Below are 20,290 nucleotides of genomic sequence, written 5' to 3'. Positions count from 1 at the left end.
ATAGGATTAGTTTCCTTAGAAGAAGAGACCCCAGAGAGCTTGCTCTCTTTCTGTCTCTGTGAGCCCACAAAGAAGAGCCCAGGAGAGCACAGGGTGACGGGAACCCAGCTGCAAGCTGTAAGAAGAGGCCTCAGGTTAAAGTCTGCCTTGCTGGCCCCTTGATCTTGGACTTCCCAGCCTCTTGAACTATGAGAAAGAAACATTTGTTGTCTAAGGCACCCTGTCTGTGGTATTTTGTTATGGCAGCGGGAACTGACTCAGACACCTTCCAGCATTCATTGTCTCTCAGTTGTTTTTTCTTTATTCCACACTATTTTACTTATGACATCTTATTACATCTGCAGTGGTTTAAGAATATGTCCGCAACTTCTTTGACAATCTTCCCATTGAAAGGTGGAGAGGAATTCCCCTCCCCTTGAATGTGACTGGAAGTAGTGACTTGCTTCTAGTTGGTAGAGTATGGCAGAAATGGAGGTGTGTGACTTCTGAGACCAAATCGTGAAGGCACAGTGGCTTCTCTCGTGTCCTCCCATGCAGTCACTTTGTGAAAATCCAACTGCCTTGTCATGAGCCTTCTGCAGAGAGGGCCATGTGGCAAGGAACTGAGGGCTCCTGCCAGTGGTCATGTGAATGAGCCAGGAAGTGGGTTCTCAATCAGTCCCAGTCAAGCTTTCAGATGACTGCGACCAAGCCATCCTCTTAACTGTACCCTCACCAGAGACCTTGAGTCAGAACCACCTAGTGAAGCCACTCTTGGATTCCTTTTCTTTTTTTGGTTGCAGCAAGCAGCATGCAGGATCTTAGTTCTCTGACCAGGGATCGAACACTCGCCCCCTGCAGTGAAAGCACAGAGTCTTAACCATTGGACTGCCAAGAAAGTCCCAACTCTCCAATTCTTGACCCACAGAAACTGAGATAATAAAGCTGCGGAGTGTTGGGGTAATTTGTTACACAGTAAGTAGATACTGATACAATAAGTCTACTGTGCATTTTGTTATCTGGTGGAGAAAGTCTCCTTATCATTATTACTACTATTTATTGAGCACCTACTTTGTGCTAAGCACTGATTTAAGGTGATAGTCAAAAGAAGGAAAATTTCTGCCTCGTGGAGTTTAGTCTGGTGGAAAAGACAGATAATGAGCAAGTGAAGGAAGAAATATAGAATGTGGAGTCCCCTGGAGGTCTAGTGGTTAGGATTCAGGGCTTTCACTGCTGGGGGACTGAGATCCCAAAAGCCCTTTGGTGTGGCCAAAAAAAAAAAGGAAAAACTATAGTATGAAGATATGAAGTGGTGGGTGTATGTGTCATAAAAGCTCTGAAGAACAAAGCTAGACGGCATTGAGTGTTGGGGGGATCTCCTTCTAAGGAGATGACATTTGAGCAGAGAATAGAGTGATTCAAGAATCCATGGTGCAAAGGCCCTGAGGCAGGAGTTGCATGGTTTGTTCAAACAATAACAAGGAGATCAGTGTGGCCAGAGTGGAGTGAGAGGAAAAAAGAGGAGGAGGAGATTGACCGTGATCCAAAAGGGGAGATGATTCAGAAAGGTGACCTTACTTCTGGGGGCACCTGAGACCTGCTCCTGATGGTCACCGTGTCTGTGGTCAGCAGACGAATGAGGCCCTTCGGCTGCCCTGGTCCTGTGCAACCTTGAGGGGCTGGGATGACCCCTCTGGACCCTGAACAGTGTGTGCTGACCAGACTCCCCACTTGGTTCCCAAAGTCCAGGCTTGGCACCCTGGTGCCAGGTACCCACCTCTTTCACCATTGTTCTCTTGCCCACTTCCTCCTTCCTATTCCATCCTCACCTCTCTTTCTCCTCTCCCCCCGCCCCCCACCCTGCCACCCCCCCTTTCCCCCTCCTTCTCCCTTTCTCTCTCTCACCCTCCTCTCTCTCTCTCCCTCCTGAATCAACATTCCAGCCCAGGGGAGAAAAACAGGGCAGGCTTCCTTCCTCTGCCTGGCAGAGCTCCAGAGCCTGACTGGGCCATTGTGTGTTTTGGCCTCAAGGTCATTGCCACCCCCACCCCGGCCCTCCCCAAGTCAGAAAGGTTACTTGAGAAAAGGCATCTTGGGGGAGCAGGGAGGGAGGGGGCAGAGAGAGGCAGAGACTGCATTGGATTTCCGCTTGGCTCCCACCCATGGCTAATGGAATCCGAGGGTCCGAGAGGACCCCAGGACCCTCTGGGCTTTGTCGGGAGGGGTTGGGTAGTGGGGGTGGGGGAGAAGGGGAGCAGTTATGAGGCCCGTGGGGCAGAAGAGGCCCCATCTCAGCCACCAGTCTGAACCCTGCTGTGTGATCCTGGGCCAATCCCTGGCCCTGCCCCTTCCTGGCTCAGGGACTGTGGGTAAGTTGCCTCCTACTCTTCGTGCCTTAATTTCCTTTTTTTGTCCGTCAGACAGTTCTTGCATCTGGGTCCCCCAATTTTGCAGCTGACAAAAATCACCCAGGCTATTTATTTTAAAAAATCCAGTTTCCAGGTCCCTTCCATGGAGACAACACAGATTTCCTGGGCCCAGGGGGAGACCTGGAAGGTGTATTTTTAATAAAGAGCTAGGAGACTGGAGAAATAGAGCTCCATTTCACAGGGAGGTGGTGAGACGCAAGCCAGAGGATCTGTGTTGAGGGCACATTCCCCCGGCACCTGTGATAAGCAGCGTTGGAATTACCTTGATATTTTTAGATTTTCTTTTTGTTTTTTTGTTCTTTTGTTGTTGTTGTTCGCCACATCACATGGCTTGTGGGGTCTTAGTTCCCCAACCAGGGATGAAACTCTGGAGCCCCGGCAGTGAATGTGCCGAGTCCTAACCACTGGACTGTCAGGGGATTCCTCGTTATCTTTTATTTTTAAATTAAAAAAAAAAAAAAAACCTTTCAGTATCAGGATTCTAATTGTACACATGTATTATTTTTCTCATAAACTATTTTCAGATGATTACAGTTTTCCAAGAACAGCCTGTATTCCATAAAATGAGGGGAATCTGTGTTGTTGTGCAGTCACTAAACTGTGTCCGACTTTTTGTAAGCCTATGGACTGCGGCACACCAGGCTCCCTGGCCTCTGCTATCTCCCAGAGTTTGCTCAGATTCATGTCCGTTGAGTCGACTCATGTCCACTGAGTCGGTGATGCTATCTAACCATCTCATCTCATCCTCTGTCGCCCCCTTCTTTCTCCTTCAATCTTTCCCAGCATCTGGGTCTTTTCCAAAGAGGTGGCCACTGTATTCCAATCAGGTGGCCAAAGTATTGGAGCTTCAGCTTCAGCCTTCCTATAAACATTCAGGGTTGATTTCCTCTAGGATGGATGGGTTGGAGCTCCTCACTGTCCAAGGGACGCTCAGGAGTCTTCTCCAGCACCACAATTCAAAAGCAGTAATTCTTTGGCACTCAGCCTTCTTTATGATCCAATTCTCACATTTGTACATGACTACTGGAAAAACCATAACTTTGGCTATATGGACCTTTGTTGGCAAAGTGATGTCTCTGCTTTTTAACACCCTGTCTAGGTTTGTCACGGGGGACCTTGTGACATAGGCTTAATTAAGCCCCCCAGGAAGAAGCTATGACAGAAAAATGGTTATTGTTGGCTTATCCATCTGCATGTTGCCCAAACTACCACCTGAGTGAGTTAAAAAGCATTCACCAAGCACTTAGGTAACTAAATTCTTTCCTTATATTGGCTCATTTAATCTTTCCAACAGTCCTCAGAGGTGGATACTATTATTATCTCTGTCTTATAAGTGAGAAAAGTCACTTTGCCTGGAGTCCTTCGGCTCAAGTGTCTGCTCTCAGTTCTGTCTGGGCTCCGAGCCTGTGCCCTGGCCTGGCCGGCCCTGCGGAGGAGTGACGGAAACTCAGCTAGCTTCCTTCCAGGAGCCGTGGGAACTATGGGACCTGGAGCGAGGTTTTTGGCTCTCTGGGTCTCAATTTCCTCATCTGTAAAATGGAGGAACTGCCGGTAATTACTCAGGGTTCTTGTAGGAATTCATTGAGCTAGAGACACAAGAGGACAACATCAACATTTGAGATATCAGGAGCTATTGTTGTTTCCTGCGCCCAGGGCCCCTGCAGTGGGAGGGCAGCGTCAACCGCGGGACCACCAGGGTCAGCAGGGTTTAGTTGCCGAGCTGTTTCCGACTCTCTGTGACCCCCAGGCTCCTCTGTCTGTGGGATTCTCCAGGCGAGAATCCTGGAGTGGGTGGCCGTGCCCTACTCCAGGGGATCTTCCCGACCCAGGAATAGAACCCATGTCTCCTGTGGTCTCCTTTACTGGCAGGCAAATTCTTTACCACTGAGCCACCTGGGAAGCTTTGTTGCTATTTTTCTTTCCTGGACTGTTAAAGAGGAGAATTGGACTGCTTGGAGGATTCAGTCCAGAAGCCCAGATAGGCCTAGGGGGACAGGAGACTCGGTCCTGGGGACATCTGAGCCTCCACAGCCTGAGGATATGGGATCCGACTTGACCTAGAAAACTGAGCTGCCACCCCTTCTCCTCCTTTGCCCCTCCTGCTGGCCTCATTCTCCACTGCACAAAGCAAGCCCTGGAAGAACACCACCCCAGTCTTTCCCAAATCCTGGCTACTATATCTGGGACTCCTTCCCTTTGGGCTTAGGTGAGGAAGGCCATTTTGTCCAGCTTGGGAAGTAGGAGTTCCAAGGTCTGTCATGGCAGAGCCTGCCAGCTGCCTACCTGGGATCCATTCTTTCCTGTCTCTGAGAGCAGGACCCTGAAGTTCTTTGGAGCAGTGATATACCCAGGGAAAAGACTACATGTCCCAGCCTCCTTTGCAGCTAGGGTGGCCACATGACTAAGAGCTGGTCAATCAGATGTAAGTGGAAGTGGTAGGATGGGACTTTGGGGAAGGTTCCTTAAAAAGGGCACGGATTAGGACTTCCGTGGTGGTCCAGTGGTTAAGACTGTGCTTCTGCTGCAGAGGGCATGGATTTGATCCCTGGTCAGGAAAGTTTCCCGTGCCACGCAGTGTGGCCAAAAAGGAAAAAATGGGCAGGTGGGGGGCACAGTCCATAATCAGGCATGGAGCTGCTTTTACTTTTTGTTCCCTTCTTTCTGCTTCCAGCCTGGAACGTGGATGAGGCAGCTGTGGTTCCAGCAGCCATCTAGGACCATGAAGTGATCAGGAGAATGAAAGCCCCATGCCAGCGACGATGGAGCAGAAAGACAGAAAGGGCTGTGTTTCTAATGACACTGTGGCGCCATCATCCCAGCTCTGCTCATGGTCACCTTTTATGTGTGAGAGAAATAATCTTCTGTCTATGTAAGCCGCTCCTGAACGTATCAGTTTCTCTTTTATCTTGTATTCTAGTGTTGTCTTTGTTCGTGTTATGTCCAATCTCTCTTACTGGCCACTGAAGAAAAATTCTCACTGATATATATGTCACTGACTCTTATGTGAACTTGGAGGGGTGGGGTGAATACGGATGCTATTTCCCATTTTGGGTCTGGATAGTGTTCTTGGGGTTAACAGTATGGGCTAAAATCCATCCTCACTTCCTAGCTGTGCCATTGCCTGGAAACCTCATATTGGAGAACACTGATTTAGCCAGTAGTTTTCAACTCCATGGAATTCCCTTAGTGTCCACTTAGGTAGGGAGAGTCACTGGACAGAACTTTTAGTTCTCTCCTTCCTTCATTGGCCAGAATTGGTCACATGACCACCTGAAACTGCAAGACAGTCTGGGAAAGTGAGTATCTGGCATTTTCAGCTTCCTTTAAGGGAGGCAGTGCCTCGGTCATAAAAGAGCAAAGAGGAGTGGCTGCTGGGGAAGTATCCACATATCTTCCCTCGCTATATATATTTATTGAGCATCTAATCTACTCTACTTCAATCAAAACAGTTTCTTTTATATATTAGTCTTCTCTGTCTCTTATCATACTTGCCAAAAGTTTGTTGATTTCTCTGGTATTTTCAAAGAGCCAGCTTTAGGTTTTATTGACTAGCTCTGTTTGATTTTATATTTCATCAATTTCTGCTTTTACCTTTCTTAATTTCTTACATTTTTTCTTTGGTTTATTTCATGGACTTTTTCTAGTTTCTTGAGTGGTAACCTTATTTTGCTCAATTTCAAAATCTTTTCTTTTTGGTACTCTCAATGTATTTAAGCATTTTAATGCTATCATCCTGCTCCGAGTGTGGCTTTGATCATATCCCATAGTCTCTATATATAATATTTTCACTGTCATTTGATTTTGGTTGCTATTTTACATTTTAATTGCCTCTGTAATCCACGTATCATTTAAATGCAAGAATTTTTTTTTTCAACAGTGTGTAGAAAGTTGGTGGTGGTGGGAGAAGAGGGCTATGGCTTTTGAATTGATATCTGCTTTTATTGCATTGTGATTTAATATATTAAAAATGTTTTAAAAATAATATATTGATATACCATGTAAGCTTGCATTTGAAGAAAGGGCTCTGAGGCTAATAAAATGGTTTGGAAAACTCTAGTCTATCCTAGGTCTTCTCTGGTGGCTCAGATGGTAAAGAATCTGCCTGTAATGCGGGAGACCTGGGTTTGATCCCTGGGTGGGAAGATTCTCCTGGAGAAGAAAATGGCAAGCCACTCCAGTATTGTTAAGTCCACACCTTTTTACTGGTGGACAAATGGAGGGTCTAGTGAATCCATAGCAAACGAAGGGCTCTAGCCCAGATTTTAGAACCCTCATTCTGGGTGCCTTTCACCACTCACCATCTCAGCTCAACATGCTGCTGCTAAGTCGCTTCAGTCGTGTCCGACTCTGTGCAACCCCATAGACAGCAGCCCACCAGGCTCCCCTGTCTCTGAGATTCTCCAGGCAAGAACACTGGAGTGGGTTGCCATTTCCTTCTCCAATGCATGCAAGTGAAAAGTGAAAGTGAAGTAGCTCAGTTGTGTCCGACTCCTAGCAACCCCATGGACTGCAGCCCACCAGGCTCCTCCGTCCATGGGATTCTCCAGGCAAGAGTACTGGAGTGGGGTGCCATTGCCTTCTCCCCAGCTCAAGGCCATCCCCAGAAAGACTCTGTCTTTAAAGTTTCTGAGAAATCGCTCTACTGAGTTTTTCCATCCCTGCCCAACCTCTCTTTCCACTCTAAGCCTGGAGTCTGCTATCACACTTCTGATTAACACCAGGTCTTGCTATAGTAGGGTCATCTTGGCTGGGTGGGGCTTGTGGCTCAGATCCTAGTGAGACTGGTCAGAAGACACTCTCCCTCTGGTTCCCACTCTTCCCTGCTCTCCAGCCCTCAACCCCACCCCTGCCCCGTTTGCATTCATTTATTCATAGGGGCTTTTTTGGTGTGTGTAGAGGAGGAGGGAGATATTTTTAGGATTCTGCAGGTGATGCTTGAGAGATACATGGAGTGGGGGTGGGGGAATCCCAACACAGTGGAGAGCACAAAAGGTCATCTTTGATTAAATCGATGTAGGCCAGAAGGTGCTGGAACTCTTCTTGAGAAATTTGGCTATTCCTTGTCCTGTGCGCAAATAGCTTTGCATCAGGCTCCAGGTTATGGAGGGAGGCGCAGTGTGTGTGTGTGGGGTGGCATGTCCCACAGCTGTTTGGTGCCACAGGAGGGGCACTCTTTCAGCCACTGGAAAGCAGGACCCTCAGAAATACTCTGGAGTGTTGTGGGAAGGGCCTGAGGCTGTGACATGAAGCAGTGGGGGCTTGGAGCCCTGCATTTTGGGCTTCCTTGTGCATGTATGTAGCCAGACCGAGATCACCTTGGGTGGGAAGGGAAGCAAGTGTGGCCACCAGGAACGACAAAGTTGGCAGCAGTGGAAGGAGAGGCTGACACAGGCGTGTGTTAACCAGGATGTTTATAGGCTGTGGCTCTCCGACAGCTCGGTGAAGGAGTAGGGCCCTGTGGGCTCTAACTCTAGGGTGAAAGCAGGAGAAGAGAGGACCATGGTCTGGCATCCTTGCTGAAAGTGAGTGGCCCTCTGCTCCAGGAGAGGAGACAGGAGAGTGACATGAAGAGCTCGTCTCTCTGGAGGTCTCCAGGTCCACAGTGCTACTCCAGGACTGTGGGGGAAGGACGGGGCACAGGGGTGGAGGAAGCCATCAGGGGAGGTAGGGGACCAGGTCCCCAGTGCCCCCATTCCTCCTGCGCCCCTGCCCGACCCTGGCCTCCCGGTGGCCCCACCCGCCCCATGCTCAGCCTGCGTCAGGTTCAGATTCAGGAAGGTGTGGCGTTGGTCCTTGGGCGAGGAAGGAAGGTTGACTGTGAGGAGAGAGACAGGGTGAAAAGGGGTTCCGAAGCATCATCAGGGGGCGACCTGCTGTCATGGACCAGCATTCTCCCCCCAGCGCTGACCCAGAAAACTAGGTTTTGATGAGTGAATGGATGAAGGATGGTGCTAGGGGTGTCTGGAAGTGATTGGGTCCTTGATCCTCACAGCTTCAAGTCTGAGGGAGGGGGTCACAGTCCTTGACTCAGGGACATGGCTTCTGAGACTGCCGGGTCTGATGTGGGAGGCAAGGCTCCAGGGACATGGCCTCTCACACCTCTGATGATGCTCGGTCTGATGGGAGAGACATGGTCCCTGCCTCTGGGAGCTCCCAGTCTGATGGAGGAGACAAGATCCTTAACTCTGGGAGCTCCCAGTCTGATGGAGGAGACATGGTCCCTACCTCTGGGAGCTCCCAGTCTGGTGGAGGAGACATGAGCTTTACCTCTGGGAGCTCTCAGTCTGATGGAGGAGACATGGTCCGTACCTCTGGGAGCTCCCAGTCTGATGGAGGAGACAAGATCCCTAACTCTGGGAGCTCCCAGTCTGATGGAGGAGACATGGTCCCTACCTCTGGGAGCTCCCAGTCTGGTGGAGGAGACATGAGCTCTACCTCTGGGAGCTCTCAGTCTGATGGAGGAGACATGGTCCCTACCTCTGGGAGCTCCCAGTCTGGTGGAGGAGACAAGATCCCTAACTCTGGGAGCTCCCAGTCTGATGGAGGAGACATGGTCCCTACCTCTGGGAGCTCCCAGTCTGATGGAGGAGACAAGATCCCTAACTCTGGGAGCTCCCAGTCTGATGGAGGAGACATGGTCCCTACCTCTGGGAGCTCCCAGTCTGATGGGGAGACACGGTCCCCAACATCTGGAAGCTCCCAGTCTGATGGAGGAGATATTATTCCTGACTTCTGGGAGCTCCCAGTCTGACTGGGAGTTATGGTCCCCAACATCTGGAAATTCCTAGTCTGATGGAGGAGACATTGTTCCTGACCACTGGGAATTTCCGGTCTGAAGAGGACACAAAATTCCCACCACCTAGGGGTCTCCATCTCGATGGAGGAGATAATCCTTGTTTCAGCTTGCGAGAGAAATGTACCCTCTGAGGGTAGAAATTCTGTTCTCTTACTGTAGCACAAAGCATGAAACATGATCCGCATTGTCTAAGATGACAGTCTGAGGAGGGGGCATGGACCCACCCTCACCCTATACCGCCCATCTGATGGGAGAGGTACAGCGTGAGGGAGGCGGCAATATCTCCTGTGTTTTATGTTCTAGGGAAAAGGGTACCTTACCCTCAGTCTACACCCTGTATTTTGAAACCTTTGGTCTGGTGTGCTTCTTACAGAAGAGAGAAGGCATGGAAGTCCCATTGAGTGCCCCCAGTCTGATGGAGAAAGCCAGTCTGCCCCTGGTCTGTTGGTTTGACAGACAAGGCAAGAGCTCCATCTGGGGAGGCCCAAGTCAGCTGGAGGACTGAGTCAGCTGGACTCCCCACTTTTGGGAGCCCTTGTCTGAAAAGAGCCGCCCCTCCCCCTCCCCTCCTGCACACTCACGGGCCACCTGCAGTTCCACTTCCAGCGTCTCCGTCTTGCCCTGCAGTGTGACGGTCTTGAGGGTATAGCGGCCGGCATCCGTGAGGTTCAGCTTCTGCACCAGCAGTGAGCAGTTGGGGAAGCCCACCTCCCGGCCTGTGTGCGCGGGGCCTGCGATCCAGTTCCCCGAAGGAAGTTGGCTGAGAAGCCGGTTGGGCTCGGAGGCAGGCCCACGGTACCAGGCATAGACCAGCAGGTCCTTGGGGTAGCCCTGGACGGTCAGCGTCACGTCCTGGCCCTCCATTGGCCGGGTGGGCACCGGAACGATGGTCATGACGACCGTGGCCGCTGGGGAGAGAGCGAGGGTTGCTGGGTCAGCTGGGCCTGCATGGGTCACAGCGCCCCCCGCCCACCCCCAGCCAGCTCATCTATGCCTCCCCCAACTGACTGGCCCTCCCCGTGCTGGGGTGCCAGGAGGGAGACAGAGGAAGGAGGTGGTGACTTGTGTGGCAGTGGAGGTGGATTTTGTGTCTCAACAATGCCTGCCCGCCAGGGAGCTGCATTTTCCCTCATCAGTTTGGGAGACCCCCGTGCGTGGGGGCCGTCTCTCTCCCATTAGACTAAGAATTTCCAGCTCTTGGGGGACTATCTCTCCCCATTAAACTGGAAGACCCTAGAGGGCCAAGTCATGTCTCCTCCATCAGATTGGAAATTGTTAAAAGTCCAGGGGCTGCATCTCCCCCATCAGATTGGAAATTCTCAGGTTATGGGGGCCGTGTCTCCCCCATTAGATCGTTGGGAGCTATGAGCTCCAGGTATTGTCTTTTCTGTGAGCTTGCAAGACCTCAGAATAGGGGGAGCTATAGTTCTCCATTAGATTGAAAGATTGCACAGAGTGGAGGCCATGTCTCCTCCATCAGATTAAAAATTCCAATTTATTATTGGGCTGGGTCTTTCCAGTCAGCTGGGGACCCCAGAAGTTGAATGGGGGGCATGTCTATCCCATCAGACTGGAAATTCCTAGAAAGTGGGGGGCCTGTACTCCCCCATCAGATTGGGAGTACCCCCAAAAGTGGAAACTGTGTTTCCCCCATCAGACTAGGAATTCTCAAAAAAAAAAAGCCATGTCTCCTTAAGACCCTGTCTCCACCATCAGAATACAAAATCTGCTTCAGTGTCCCCTGTGTCTCCTCCATCTGATCAGAAGTCATGCCGTCTTCATCACTGCTCGGGTGGCGTGTGAGGCGTTGCCTCTTCTCTCTGACTGGCAGCTCTTGAATAGGGAGGCTTCTTCCCTAATTCAAGACGGTCTCTCCGAGGGCAGAGACCATGTCTCCTCCATCAGACCAGGTGGGGGCAGGGTTATGGTTCCCTTTCCTCTGTCTCCCCCCTTGGTACCTGCCACAGGGTGGCCAACAGTTCAGGAGGCCCTTGGGGGTGCTGTGCCCACTCCCTGCACATACCTGCACAGCTTGGACACCCCTATCTTGACCTGCAGAGACAGGGCTCTGGGCAGCGCCTCAGGTCATCTGGTCCACCCCCCTGTCTCTTGCCAAGACCAGCTGCCAAGGCCCCCCGTAGGGTGGGGCAGGAGGTACACTTACCTCTGGGGATGCCATTTCTGCTTTGGGTGAAAGAGATTCCACCCCTTGGATGAACCCAGCCTGTGAGTAGGAGGGAGGCACGAGGGAGGGAAGGGTTGTTCCCCCTGTCCCCGGGGGATGGTGGCCACTTGGGAAGGAACCAAGGCAGAATGAATGAGGCCCTCATGTTCAAAGCCATCATCCCCAGGGGATGAGCAGACGTCCCCTGAGGATCCTGATGGCTCTGAGAACACCAGCTGTGTCCGTGCTACCCCCACTGCCAGGTTGTTTAAGGACAGAGGCAAGACAGTGCCTCTCTCGCTGTGTTTTTCCATTTGCCAATAAACGGCTGTAATTTTCCCGGGAGCGCGTTTGCCTGTGTGAGGGTGTGCGCATGCGCACACCAGCATCCGCGCCAGATAACTGAATAATTGAGTTGGCTGCGCGGAGGTTCAGCTGTTTCTGCGGCAGGGATGGGGTCCAGCCTGCAGCTGCTGTGACAGACTGAATTTAAAACAGGGGCATTCATGTAAAGGGACATCGAATGTTTTTCCACTCTACCGCTGCACGGTTTGGAACACGTGGCCAGTTTCTGGCTTTGCCACCCCTCAAGGAAGAGAGTCTGATATGTCGATTTTTTTTTTCGGGGGGTGGGGTGTGTGATAAGGCACAGACTGCCTTCCTTTTGTGACCTGGGGATGAAGAGAGTCCACCTGAAATGCCACTTTGTCCTTTGGCCAATGAATGGGGTGAGAATCTCTCCCTTTCCCATCATCTGTTGGGCAAAGGGCAGCAGAATGGTGGGTGGAGCAGCCAAAGCTGGGGTCCAACTGGGCCTCCAAGGGGAGGGGGTGGTGGCCAGGCTGGGGGCGACTCACCAGAGAGTTTGACCACCACTGAGGCAGATCCAGAGAGCAGGGTCTTGGGGTTCTTAGCAATACACGTGTACGTGCCCTCCTGGGTGGCTGTCATGCTACTGATGTTCAGGTGGTCTTTGTCGCTCTTTAAGGCCCGCCCATTGAAGGTCCACACGTACTCAGGCTCCGGGCAGGACCGGGACACACACCACAGCGTGAGGGACGTGTTGAAGTCGACTTTGATGGTGCAGCCTGTGCGGGTCGTGGAGTCCTGGAGTATGGCCACGCGTTCAGGGCCAACTGTGAGGGTGGGAGGGAGACAAACGGGGCAGTGGAGGGAGAGGGCCGTCGATGCGGGCACCCGCCCGGCTTTCTTTCCACCAGGAGGGGCCCCTGGGAAAATCTGGAGGAAAAAAGTGCTCTGGCCTTTGCAAATCCCACATGGATCTCTAACTTGCTCTAAGATCTTGACAATCACTTTCCCTCTCAGGGGATTTCAGTTGTCTTTTCTGTAGAAAAACGACGTTGGGGCACTGCACAAAAACACTGCAAGATGTTTTTGACATCTACGGGTTCATTAAGGGAAAAAAAGGTCTAAATGATTGGTTTCCGATAAGCCATTCTAAGAATCTAGAATTCTAGGGTTCCAAGAGCAGGTGTTTCTATGTTCTAGGAGGCTAAGAGTCTAGAAATCTATGTTTCTAAGATTCTAGGGTTGGGCACGGAGAAGGCAATGGCACCCCACTCCAGTACTCTTGCCTGGAAAATCCCATGGACGGAGGAGCCAGGTGGGCTGTAGTCCATGGGGTCGCTAAGAGTCGGACACGACTGAGCGACTTCACTTTCACCTTTCACTTTCATGCATTGGAGAAGGAAATGGCAACCCACTCCAGTGTTCTTGCCTGGAGAATCCCAGGGACGGGGGAGGCTGGTGGGCTGCCGTCTGTGGGGTCGCACAGAGTCGGACATGACTGAAGCGACTTAAGCAGCAGCAGCAGGGTTGGGCAGCTCTAAGTTTTTAGAATTAGAGTCTAAGAATCTCTGCCTCTAGAGTTTCTGGGGTTCTCAGAGTCTAGAATCCGGAGCTTCTCAAATCTAGAATTCCCTGGTTGTAGGATTCTAGGTTCTAAGTTTTTCTACATTGCCATCCCTTGTGTACCTGAGTGATTTCTTTTCTCTGGTTGTTGTTCTCGTTTAGTCGCTCAGTCGTGTTGGACTCTTTTATGACTCCATGGACTGTAGCCACCCCCCCCCCAAGCTCCTCTGTCCATGGGATTTCCCAGGCAAGAATACTGGAGTGGGTTGCCATTCCCTTCTCCAGGGGATCTTCCCGACCCAGGGATCGGATCTGCATCTCCTGCATTGGCAGGTGGATTCTTTACCACTGAGCCACCTGGGAAGCCCTTTCTCTGAATGCCACATGGTGCATCTGCTGCTCCTGGAGATGACTCCATACTTTGGTTATGTTTTTAATTTTATTCCCCCTCCCATTCCACCATTCATGTCCCCTCTCCCTTTTGAAAACAACCAGTCCTGGAGGTATCGATTCAAAGGGAAAGATGATTCAATTTCAAACGTGGTCTTCTTGTGCTTTGGAGATGGGTCGAGGGCATTTTGAGGGGACTCTTTGGTTTCTAACCCCAGCTGGCCTACTGACTCGCTGTGTGCCCTGGGGCACCCTCTCCTGGCCTCAGTTTCCCCATCTACGAGGCTGGGGGCTGGGCCGGGAGGACTCACAGTACACGGTAAGGTTGACGGGCTCGCTGCGGCTGACACTGACAGGGTTCCAGACCTCACACTGGTAGGCGCCGGCCTCCTCCCTGCGGATGCCATGCCGGGTCAGCACCCGGCCGTCGGGGGACAGGCCAAGGCGCACGGCGATGGGCAAGGTGTCGCCGTTGAAGAACCAGCGGACCTCAGCAGGGCTGGGGCTGCTGCACGTCAGGTGTAGGGTGTCCCGGCGCTCCACCAAGGCCGTGCTGTTAGCCACGACCACGGGCTGGGCCAGGATCTCTGTGGGGCAAGAGACAGAGGGGGAGGGGGCCGGGCACTGCCTGCTCCCAGGGTCTCCCCCTCCCCAGGCAGGGGGCATGGCTGGATCCCAGCACTACCCCTGAAACCCCAGCCAGAGGAGCAAAGAACAGGATGAGAGGGAGGTTTAATCCTGGAAGCCATCTGGGAGGAGGTGAGCATTTTAATGTTATTTTAGGACTTTTTCTTTTTTTTTTTTGATGGCACATTATTTATTTATTTATTTATTTTTTTAAGAAGGATTGGGCAGAAGCTGGGAAAACCCAGCTAGGGTAGAGGGGGCTCTCGGGGGTGTCTCACCATAGACCTGCATGTGTCCGTAGCCCACCTCCGTCTGAAATTGCCTGTTGAGAGTCTGCAGGATGTAGGTGCCCGAGTGCCCAGGCAGGGCACCCTGGATGTCCAGGCCACCGTCGGGGCGCACAGCCTCCCGCCCCGTGTGGGCTGGGCCAGGGGTCTCATCGCCTGTGCTTACAATGTAGCTGGCTACCAGGTAAGACAGGCTGAGCGTGGGCCCTGCGTACCAGTTGTAGGCCAGCAGTTCCCCCGAAAGCCCTTGGACAGCCAGAGTGACGTTGTCGCCCTCGGCTGGCTGGGCAGGCTCGGGGGTGATAATGATCTCGGCCCCCGCACTCAGGAACACGGCTGAAAAGGAGCCAGAGGGGTGGGGTGAGGCAGGCTTGACCGCTCCCCACGTTTGATGGGGGAGGAGACATGGGCTCCTGGCACATGTGTTCCTTCCATACAGTAAGTACTCAGTAACTGTCAGCCAGGTGCTAAAGGGGGTCTTAGTCCTGGGAGGACAGGGGCTGTGATCTGAGGACCAGATGTGATGGGCTGTGCTAAGGATCTAGCATCGGCCTTGCTCATAGCAAGCTCACAGCACCCACTCAGCCTATGGGACCTGGGACGAGACCCAGAGGGTTTTCCCCGGCCGTGAGAGTCATCAGGCCTCCACTTACAAGATTAAGCTGCCTCATCCAGCCCCCCCGGGAACCCCAGCTCCCGGTTGGGTGCCCTTCCTTTGCCTCCCCAGGCTCAACCACAGCAGAAAGTAGGGCTGTGATTAATCCACTCCACCCCTTCTGTTCTCAACCCAGGAGATAAGCCCCAAACCCGACTAGCTGGTCGGGTCTGCCTGGGATGGAATTGTGCGTGGTTGCCTGGATCAGGAAGCTGCGGCGGTTCTCACGTAAGAAGTGTTTACATGCCTGGCCTGGTTTCTGGTACTTTCCATGCTGATGGAGCCTGGCTATGAGCTAAGGCTCTGGATCTAGCACTCAGCCCTGTCGCTTTCTGGCTGTGTGACCCTGACCAGCGACTTCACCTCTCTGAACCTCAGGCTTCTGGTCTATGGAGTGGGGGTCATGGGTGCGGTGGTTATGAATACACAAAAAGTGTATAGGACAACACCCAGTAGATGGTAGTAAATGCTGCTGGGGATGACCTTCAAATGACCCCAGGAGTTAGACCCATTTCATAGATGAGGAAACTGAGGCTGAGAAGAGGAAAGCAACTGCCCAAACCACATCCTGAGGGAGGGGCTGAGCTGTTGATTACAACTCATGGTAGCTAAGGCTTCTGCAGCTCAGTAAGGGTTTGCTACATGAATGAAGCACAGCAGCGGCTCCCTAACCCTAACTTACACCCCGGTTTTAGAAATCTTCAAAGTTACCTCAAAAATCTCTTTGGGTGACAGTCCCCGGCCTGCCCCACACTGGTGATTCTTGGAGGAGCAAATCGTGCCTGCATGAAGCAGAGCTGTTGCCCCTACCTGCTGGGTTTCTTGCTCACATCTTCCCTCCCCAGGCTCCCCTCCCTTCCCTGAGACCATGGGGCTAAGGCTCTAGGGGTGCCATTCTCGCTCACCACTGAGAAAGAGCCATCTGCTTCGGATCAGCACCATCTTTCACCCCAAAGCCGGCTCTTGGAGACAACGGCGTTGGCGGCCCGGCGCTCCGAGGCCCTTCCTGGTTGGGGTTTGGCTCCGTCTGGCGCTGGACCTGGGAGGATTCGGTGATTTGCAGCTGGGGGAGATCACCTGAATTTGGAGGGATCGAGTCACCGAGGATCTGGGGCCCCGTTTGGGTACCAGAGCGGGTGTGGCAGGCACGGGCCAGGGGCCACGACCTGGTCAGGCCTCTTGGGGCGCTGCCTGACCTTCTTTGTGCCGAGGGCCTGGGTTTGGTACCGGGAGAAGAACCAGGTCACCAGGGAGGCGGGAGGAGGGCCAGGGGAAGATTTTAGGGCAGTTCTTACCCACGGCGCAGGCCGACTTGGGGGGGACACCGAGGGATAAAACACATCCACAGTGACTGCCGTTTTCCCAGGCCCAAAGCTGTGGGTGACCCTCAGGTTTCATCTCAGCGGCTGCCCTGTGATGCGATCACTGTCAGGGCAGGCAGACGGGGAAACTGAGGCATGGGGTAAGGGCTCTGACTTGCCCAAGTTCCTGCAGGCAGGGGGTTCTGAACTCTGCTCTGTTTCTGAACCCACACAGAAGGGAAGGAGGCCAGTGACTGTACACTTTCTCTGGGGCCCTGTTTTTTGTTTGTTTTTTATACATACTTATTTATTTGACTGCACCGGTTCTCAGATGCGGCACATGGGATCTTTAATCTTCATTGTGGGAGGCAGGATCTTTAGTGGCGGCATAGTGTCCAAGTTCTTCGACCAGGGATTGACCGGGTTCCCCCTGCATTGGAAGTGTGGGATCTTAACCACTGGAAGTCCCAGGGGCTGTGTTTCCTGTTGGTTTCATACATGGGGCTGAGCAATCCACATTCTCTCTCTTCTTCCCTTGAAGCCTAGTTCTTTCTGTCTGTGAAATGGGCATATGTGAACCCTTTGGGGCCAGAGAGAGTCTTGACCTTGGCTATACACTTTCTGGAAGTGAGGCTGGAAGCAGCCTCTTCCTGAGTCTCTGTTGACTGCTCTGAAAACCAGGGATGTATAGACTCTAATCAGGGTTGTTAAGCGGTTAGTGAGATGCCACGTATCAGGAACTTAGCACCTGGCAGAGTTGGGTTCCAAACACAAGGGGTGGTTGGTGTTATTGGACCTAGTTCCGCTGTTCCTAGTTTCCATGACCATAGGCAAGTTATAGAGCCCACTGGGCCTCAGTTTCCTCATCTGTAAAATGGGAGTGATGATAATACCCACATCATGGGCTGTTGGAAGAATGAAATGAATGACCTTGTGTAAAGTACTTACCATGATGCCTGGCATGGAGCAGAGGCTCAAGAAGAAATCACTCAGGGACTTCCCTGGTGATCCAGTGGCTAAGACTCCATGCTCCCAATGCAGGGGGCCCAAGTTCGATCCCTGGTGAGGGAACTAGATCCCACATGCTGTAACTAAGACCTGGTGCAGCCAAATAAACAAATAAAATATATTTTTTTAAAAAGATGCTCATTCATTCATCCTACAAATATTTAATCAGCATTGTTGGCCTGCCAAGCACTGTCCTGGGGCTAGTAGGTAGAATCCCTGCCCTTGTGGGGCTGAGATTTGTGGGGTAAACAAACTAAACATAAAATCTATCCCATGTCGGATGGAGATAAGTGCTGTGGGGAAAAATCAAGCCAGGAAGGGGGCTGGCGATTTTGGAATTGGGGCCAGAGGTGATGGGGCAGGGAGGCTCTCTCTGGGAAGGTGATGCTTGGTAGAGGCCATGGGGGGATGGGGCAGGGGTGGGAAGCACCCCCCGCCACCAAGTCAAGAACATTTGTTCTTGACAAATGTGTTATCAGTATCTCGATGGCGTCTGGGTCCTGGTGTCTCTGAGGTTCCAGCATCCTGCTTCTGGGCCGGGGGCCATACCTGTGGCTCACCTGTCCTGATTTGCTCCTCCAGCACTGCGTCCTCAGCTGCCCTGGCAGGGCGGGGCTCTGACGTGGGGGACAGTGTGAGCTGAGAGGGGTGGGTGCAGCCAGGTGAGTTGTGGGTGACCTGGCATACTCCCCCCATCCCTCCTGTGACCTCAACTCACCCTTCTCTGTCCTAGCCCAGCCCTCTCCCCTGAGCCCTGGGAACCTCATCCAGGGGCTCAGGATATCATTCAGGATGCTTCCCCCTCTCCACCTCCCTGGATGTCCCTGGGCACCTCTCGCTCACCCCGTCCCAGATTGACCTCGAGATCTTCCCCTAGACCTGCTCCTCCTCCCCACCCTCTTATCAGAGATGGCGCCACCGTCTACCGTCACTGGGGCAGAGACGGGGCCTTGTCCCTGATTATAATCTACCCCCCCACCCCTGCCACCGCATACCACACTCTATCATGCCTGTTTCTTAAATGCCCTATGCGTCTTTGTCTCTCTCCCTGTGGCTCCTGCCTTAGTCTGGGTCTCCCCAACCTGCACTGGCCCCCTCATCTGGCTTCCCCTCCCCAACTCCTCCCTGGTCTCTGACCCTGGTTTGGCTCCCTCTCAGTGCCCAGAACCTGCTATGGCTCCTCAGGAGAAAGCTGTGCCCTCAGGAGAAAGCCCAGTTGTCACTGTGGCCCCGCATGTCCTGGCCCCTGCCTGCTTGAATACCCGTTCCTTCTGGGAACTCTGCTCCAGTTATTCTGCTTCACTGGCACTCTCTCCACCCAGCACATCCCTGCTTCCCCCTGCTCTATTTCACTGCCTATTCAACAACTGCCCCTCCTCCTCCAGGAAGCCCTCCTGGACTCTTAGACTTCATGAGGTGCGCCCCTCATCCCCAGTCAGTCACAGCCCTGACCACCTTGGGTCTTCACTGTCAGGGGGTAGGTCTGTTTCTTCAAAGTGACTGAGTCATGGGAGGGCAGGACTGGGGCCGCTGTGCTGTGGGCATCACCATGTCCCCCGCACTGCCCAGCACAGGATCGGATGATGGAGCAGAGGCTGAGAGTGTTTGTGGAACTGGACACCAGGGGCGGATGACACAGACAGAGGAGTCTCCAGGGAGGTCTGGGCTTCTGGGGATTTGCCGTCTGGCTGAGTAGCGAGAAGAGGCTTTGGTTCTGAAAGTCTTGAGGACAAATCCTGGCTTTTGTCCAGACTCCACCATGGCTCTCTACCACCCTCAGCAACACACAGACCCTCCTTGCTCTGTGGTCCTTGTGCTTCCTGATTCACTCCCGGCTCCATCTCCCCAGCCCCTCCCCCTGGTGCTCCCAGACATGAGCCTGGACTTTTGGTCCAATTGAGTGCTGTGGTTTCTTGAGCACCTACTATGTGCCAGGCCCAGAGCTGGGCAGAAAGTAAACCTGGCCATCCTGGGCAGGGGCCTTTGCCTGTCTGGCAGGTGGGTGGTAGGTGATCATGATACTGACCTCTCTGGGGTTTCTCTGGGGGTGAGGGAGACCAGGTGCATGGGCTCAGTGCCATACCTGCTCCAGAGTGGGCACTGGGTACTCACCTTTCAACAAACATTTATTGAGCATCTCCTAGGTGCCGGGCACTGTGCTAGGTGCTGGTTTACAGCTACAAATAAGACTGGAAAAATCCCTGCCCCATAGAGCTGACCTTTTGTTCGGGGCAATAGTCAGCTGACAAATAAATAGATGTAATATATCAGGTGGAGATAATGTGATGGAGAGGAACAAAGCAGGAGAGGGGATGGAGGTGCCTGGGGTAGTGGTTTATGTAGGGTCAACAGAAGATGTTTTAGGAGGTGACATCAGAGTAGAGACTCAATGAGGGAAAATTGAATCTGGGGGATTCTGGGGAAAAGCATTCCAGGCAGACAGAACAGCAAGTGAGCAAGTGCAGAGGCCCCGAGGCAGCCGTGTTTTGATGAGTGGGAGGCTGGTGTGGCTGGAGTACAGTGAGCGGAGGGGGGCACAGAGGAAACATGGGCGGATCCTGCAGGGCCTTGTGGGCCACAGGAGGACTTTGGCTTTCACTCTGAGATAGGAGCCCTGGGAGAGATGTGAGCAGAGAAGGCATGGGAGCTGACTTAGGTGTTAATAGGGTCTTCTGGCTGTGTGTGGGGCACAGACTGTGGGAGGTGACAGCAGATGCTGGGAGGCAGTGGGGTGACTACAGAAGTCTAGACACGCTGTCCAGCGTGGTGGTGATGGTTCGGT

At 52.7% G+C, this 20,290-nt stretch overlaps 2 protein-coding genes and 1 long non-coding RNA gene across 3 annotated transcripts; 1 reads left to right on the top strand and 2 right to left on the bottom strand.

Annotated features, from left to right (window-relative positions):
- The first annotated feature begins 2,080 nt into the window (after positions 1-2,080).
- On the top strand, positions 2,081-6,390 carry LOC112580322. Its single transcript, XR_003104694.2, has 2 exons — positions 2,081-2,348; positions 5,080-6,390. It is a non-coding gene; the product is annotated as an uncharacterized LOC112580322 (long non-coding RNA).
- Positions 6,391-7,805: 1,415 nt separating this feature from the next.
- On the bottom strand, positions 7,806-14,441 carry CEACAM16 (CEA cell adhesion molecule 16, tectorial membrane component). The gene is made up of 4 exons (XM_044930732.2): positions 13,942-14,441; positions 12,226-12,504; positions 9,786-10,112; positions 7,806-8,024 (listed from the first exon to the last, which is right to left on the bottom strand). The coding sequence occupies exons 1-4, from the start codon at positions 14,294-14,296 to the stop codon at positions 8,014-8,016; spliced, it is 972 nt and encodes a 323-aa protein (XP_044786667.1). The 5' UTR covers positions 14,297-14,441; the 3' UTR covers positions 7,806-8,013.
- Positions 14,442-14,464: 23 nt separating this feature from the next.
- Positions 14,465-19,645, bottom strand: LOC123465078 (carcinoembryonic antigen-related cell adhesion molecule 16-like). The gene is made up of 5 exons (XM_045163222.1): positions 19,592-19,645; positions 18,964-19,069; positions 18,069-18,125; positions 16,139-16,276; positions 14,465-15,051 (listed from the first exon to the last, which is right to left on the bottom strand). Exons 1-5 carry the CDS (start codon positions 19,643-19,645, stop codon positions 14,468-14,470), a joined length of 939 nt encoding a protein of 312 aa, XP_045019157.1. The 3' UTR covers positions 14,465-14,467.
- Between the last annotated feature and the right edge of the window lie 645 nt (positions 19,646-20,290).

Source organism: Bubalus bubalis, chromosome 18 (assembly GCF_019923935.1).
Source record: "Bubalus bubalis isolate 160015118507 breed Murrah chromosome 18, NDDB_SH_1, whole genome shotgun sequence".
NCBI classification, from domain to species: Eukaryota; Metazoa; Chordata; class Mammalia; order Artiodactyla; family Bovidae; genus Bubalus; species Bubalus bubalis.
The sequence above is the reverse complement of the archived record's forward strand: the minus strand, read 5'-3'. Positions and strand labels throughout refer to the sequence as shown.

Excerpts from the sequence above, each read along its gene's own strand:
- LOC123465078 (XM_045163222.1), bottom strand. The coding sequence starts at position 19,645 with ATGCTCAATAAATGTTTGTTGAAAGGTGAGTACCCAGTGCCCACTCTG. Across the intron at positions 19,070-19,591 it reads CAGTGCCCACTCTGGAGCAG|TGCGGGGGACATGGTGATGC; the intron begins GTATGGCACTGA and ends TGTGCTGGGCAG. Across the intron at positions 16,277-18,068 it reads GGAGGAGCAAATCAGGACAG|GTGATCTCCCCCAGCTGCAA; the intron begins GTGAGCCACAGG and ends CTCCAAATTCAG.
- CEACAM16 (XM_044930732.2), bottom strand. The coding sequence starts at position 14,296 with ATGCCCCCTGCCTGGGGAGGGGGAGACCCTGGGAGCAGGCAGTGCCCG. Across the intron at positions 12,505-13,941 it reads CGTCAACCTTACCGTGTACT|TTGGCCCTGAACGCGTGGCC; the intron begins GTGAGTCCTCCC and ends CCACCCTCACAG. Across the intron at positions 10,113-12,225 it reads AGTGGTGGTCAAACTCTCTG|CGGCCACGGTCGTCATGACC; the intron begins GTGAGTCGCCCC and ends CTCTCTCCCCAG.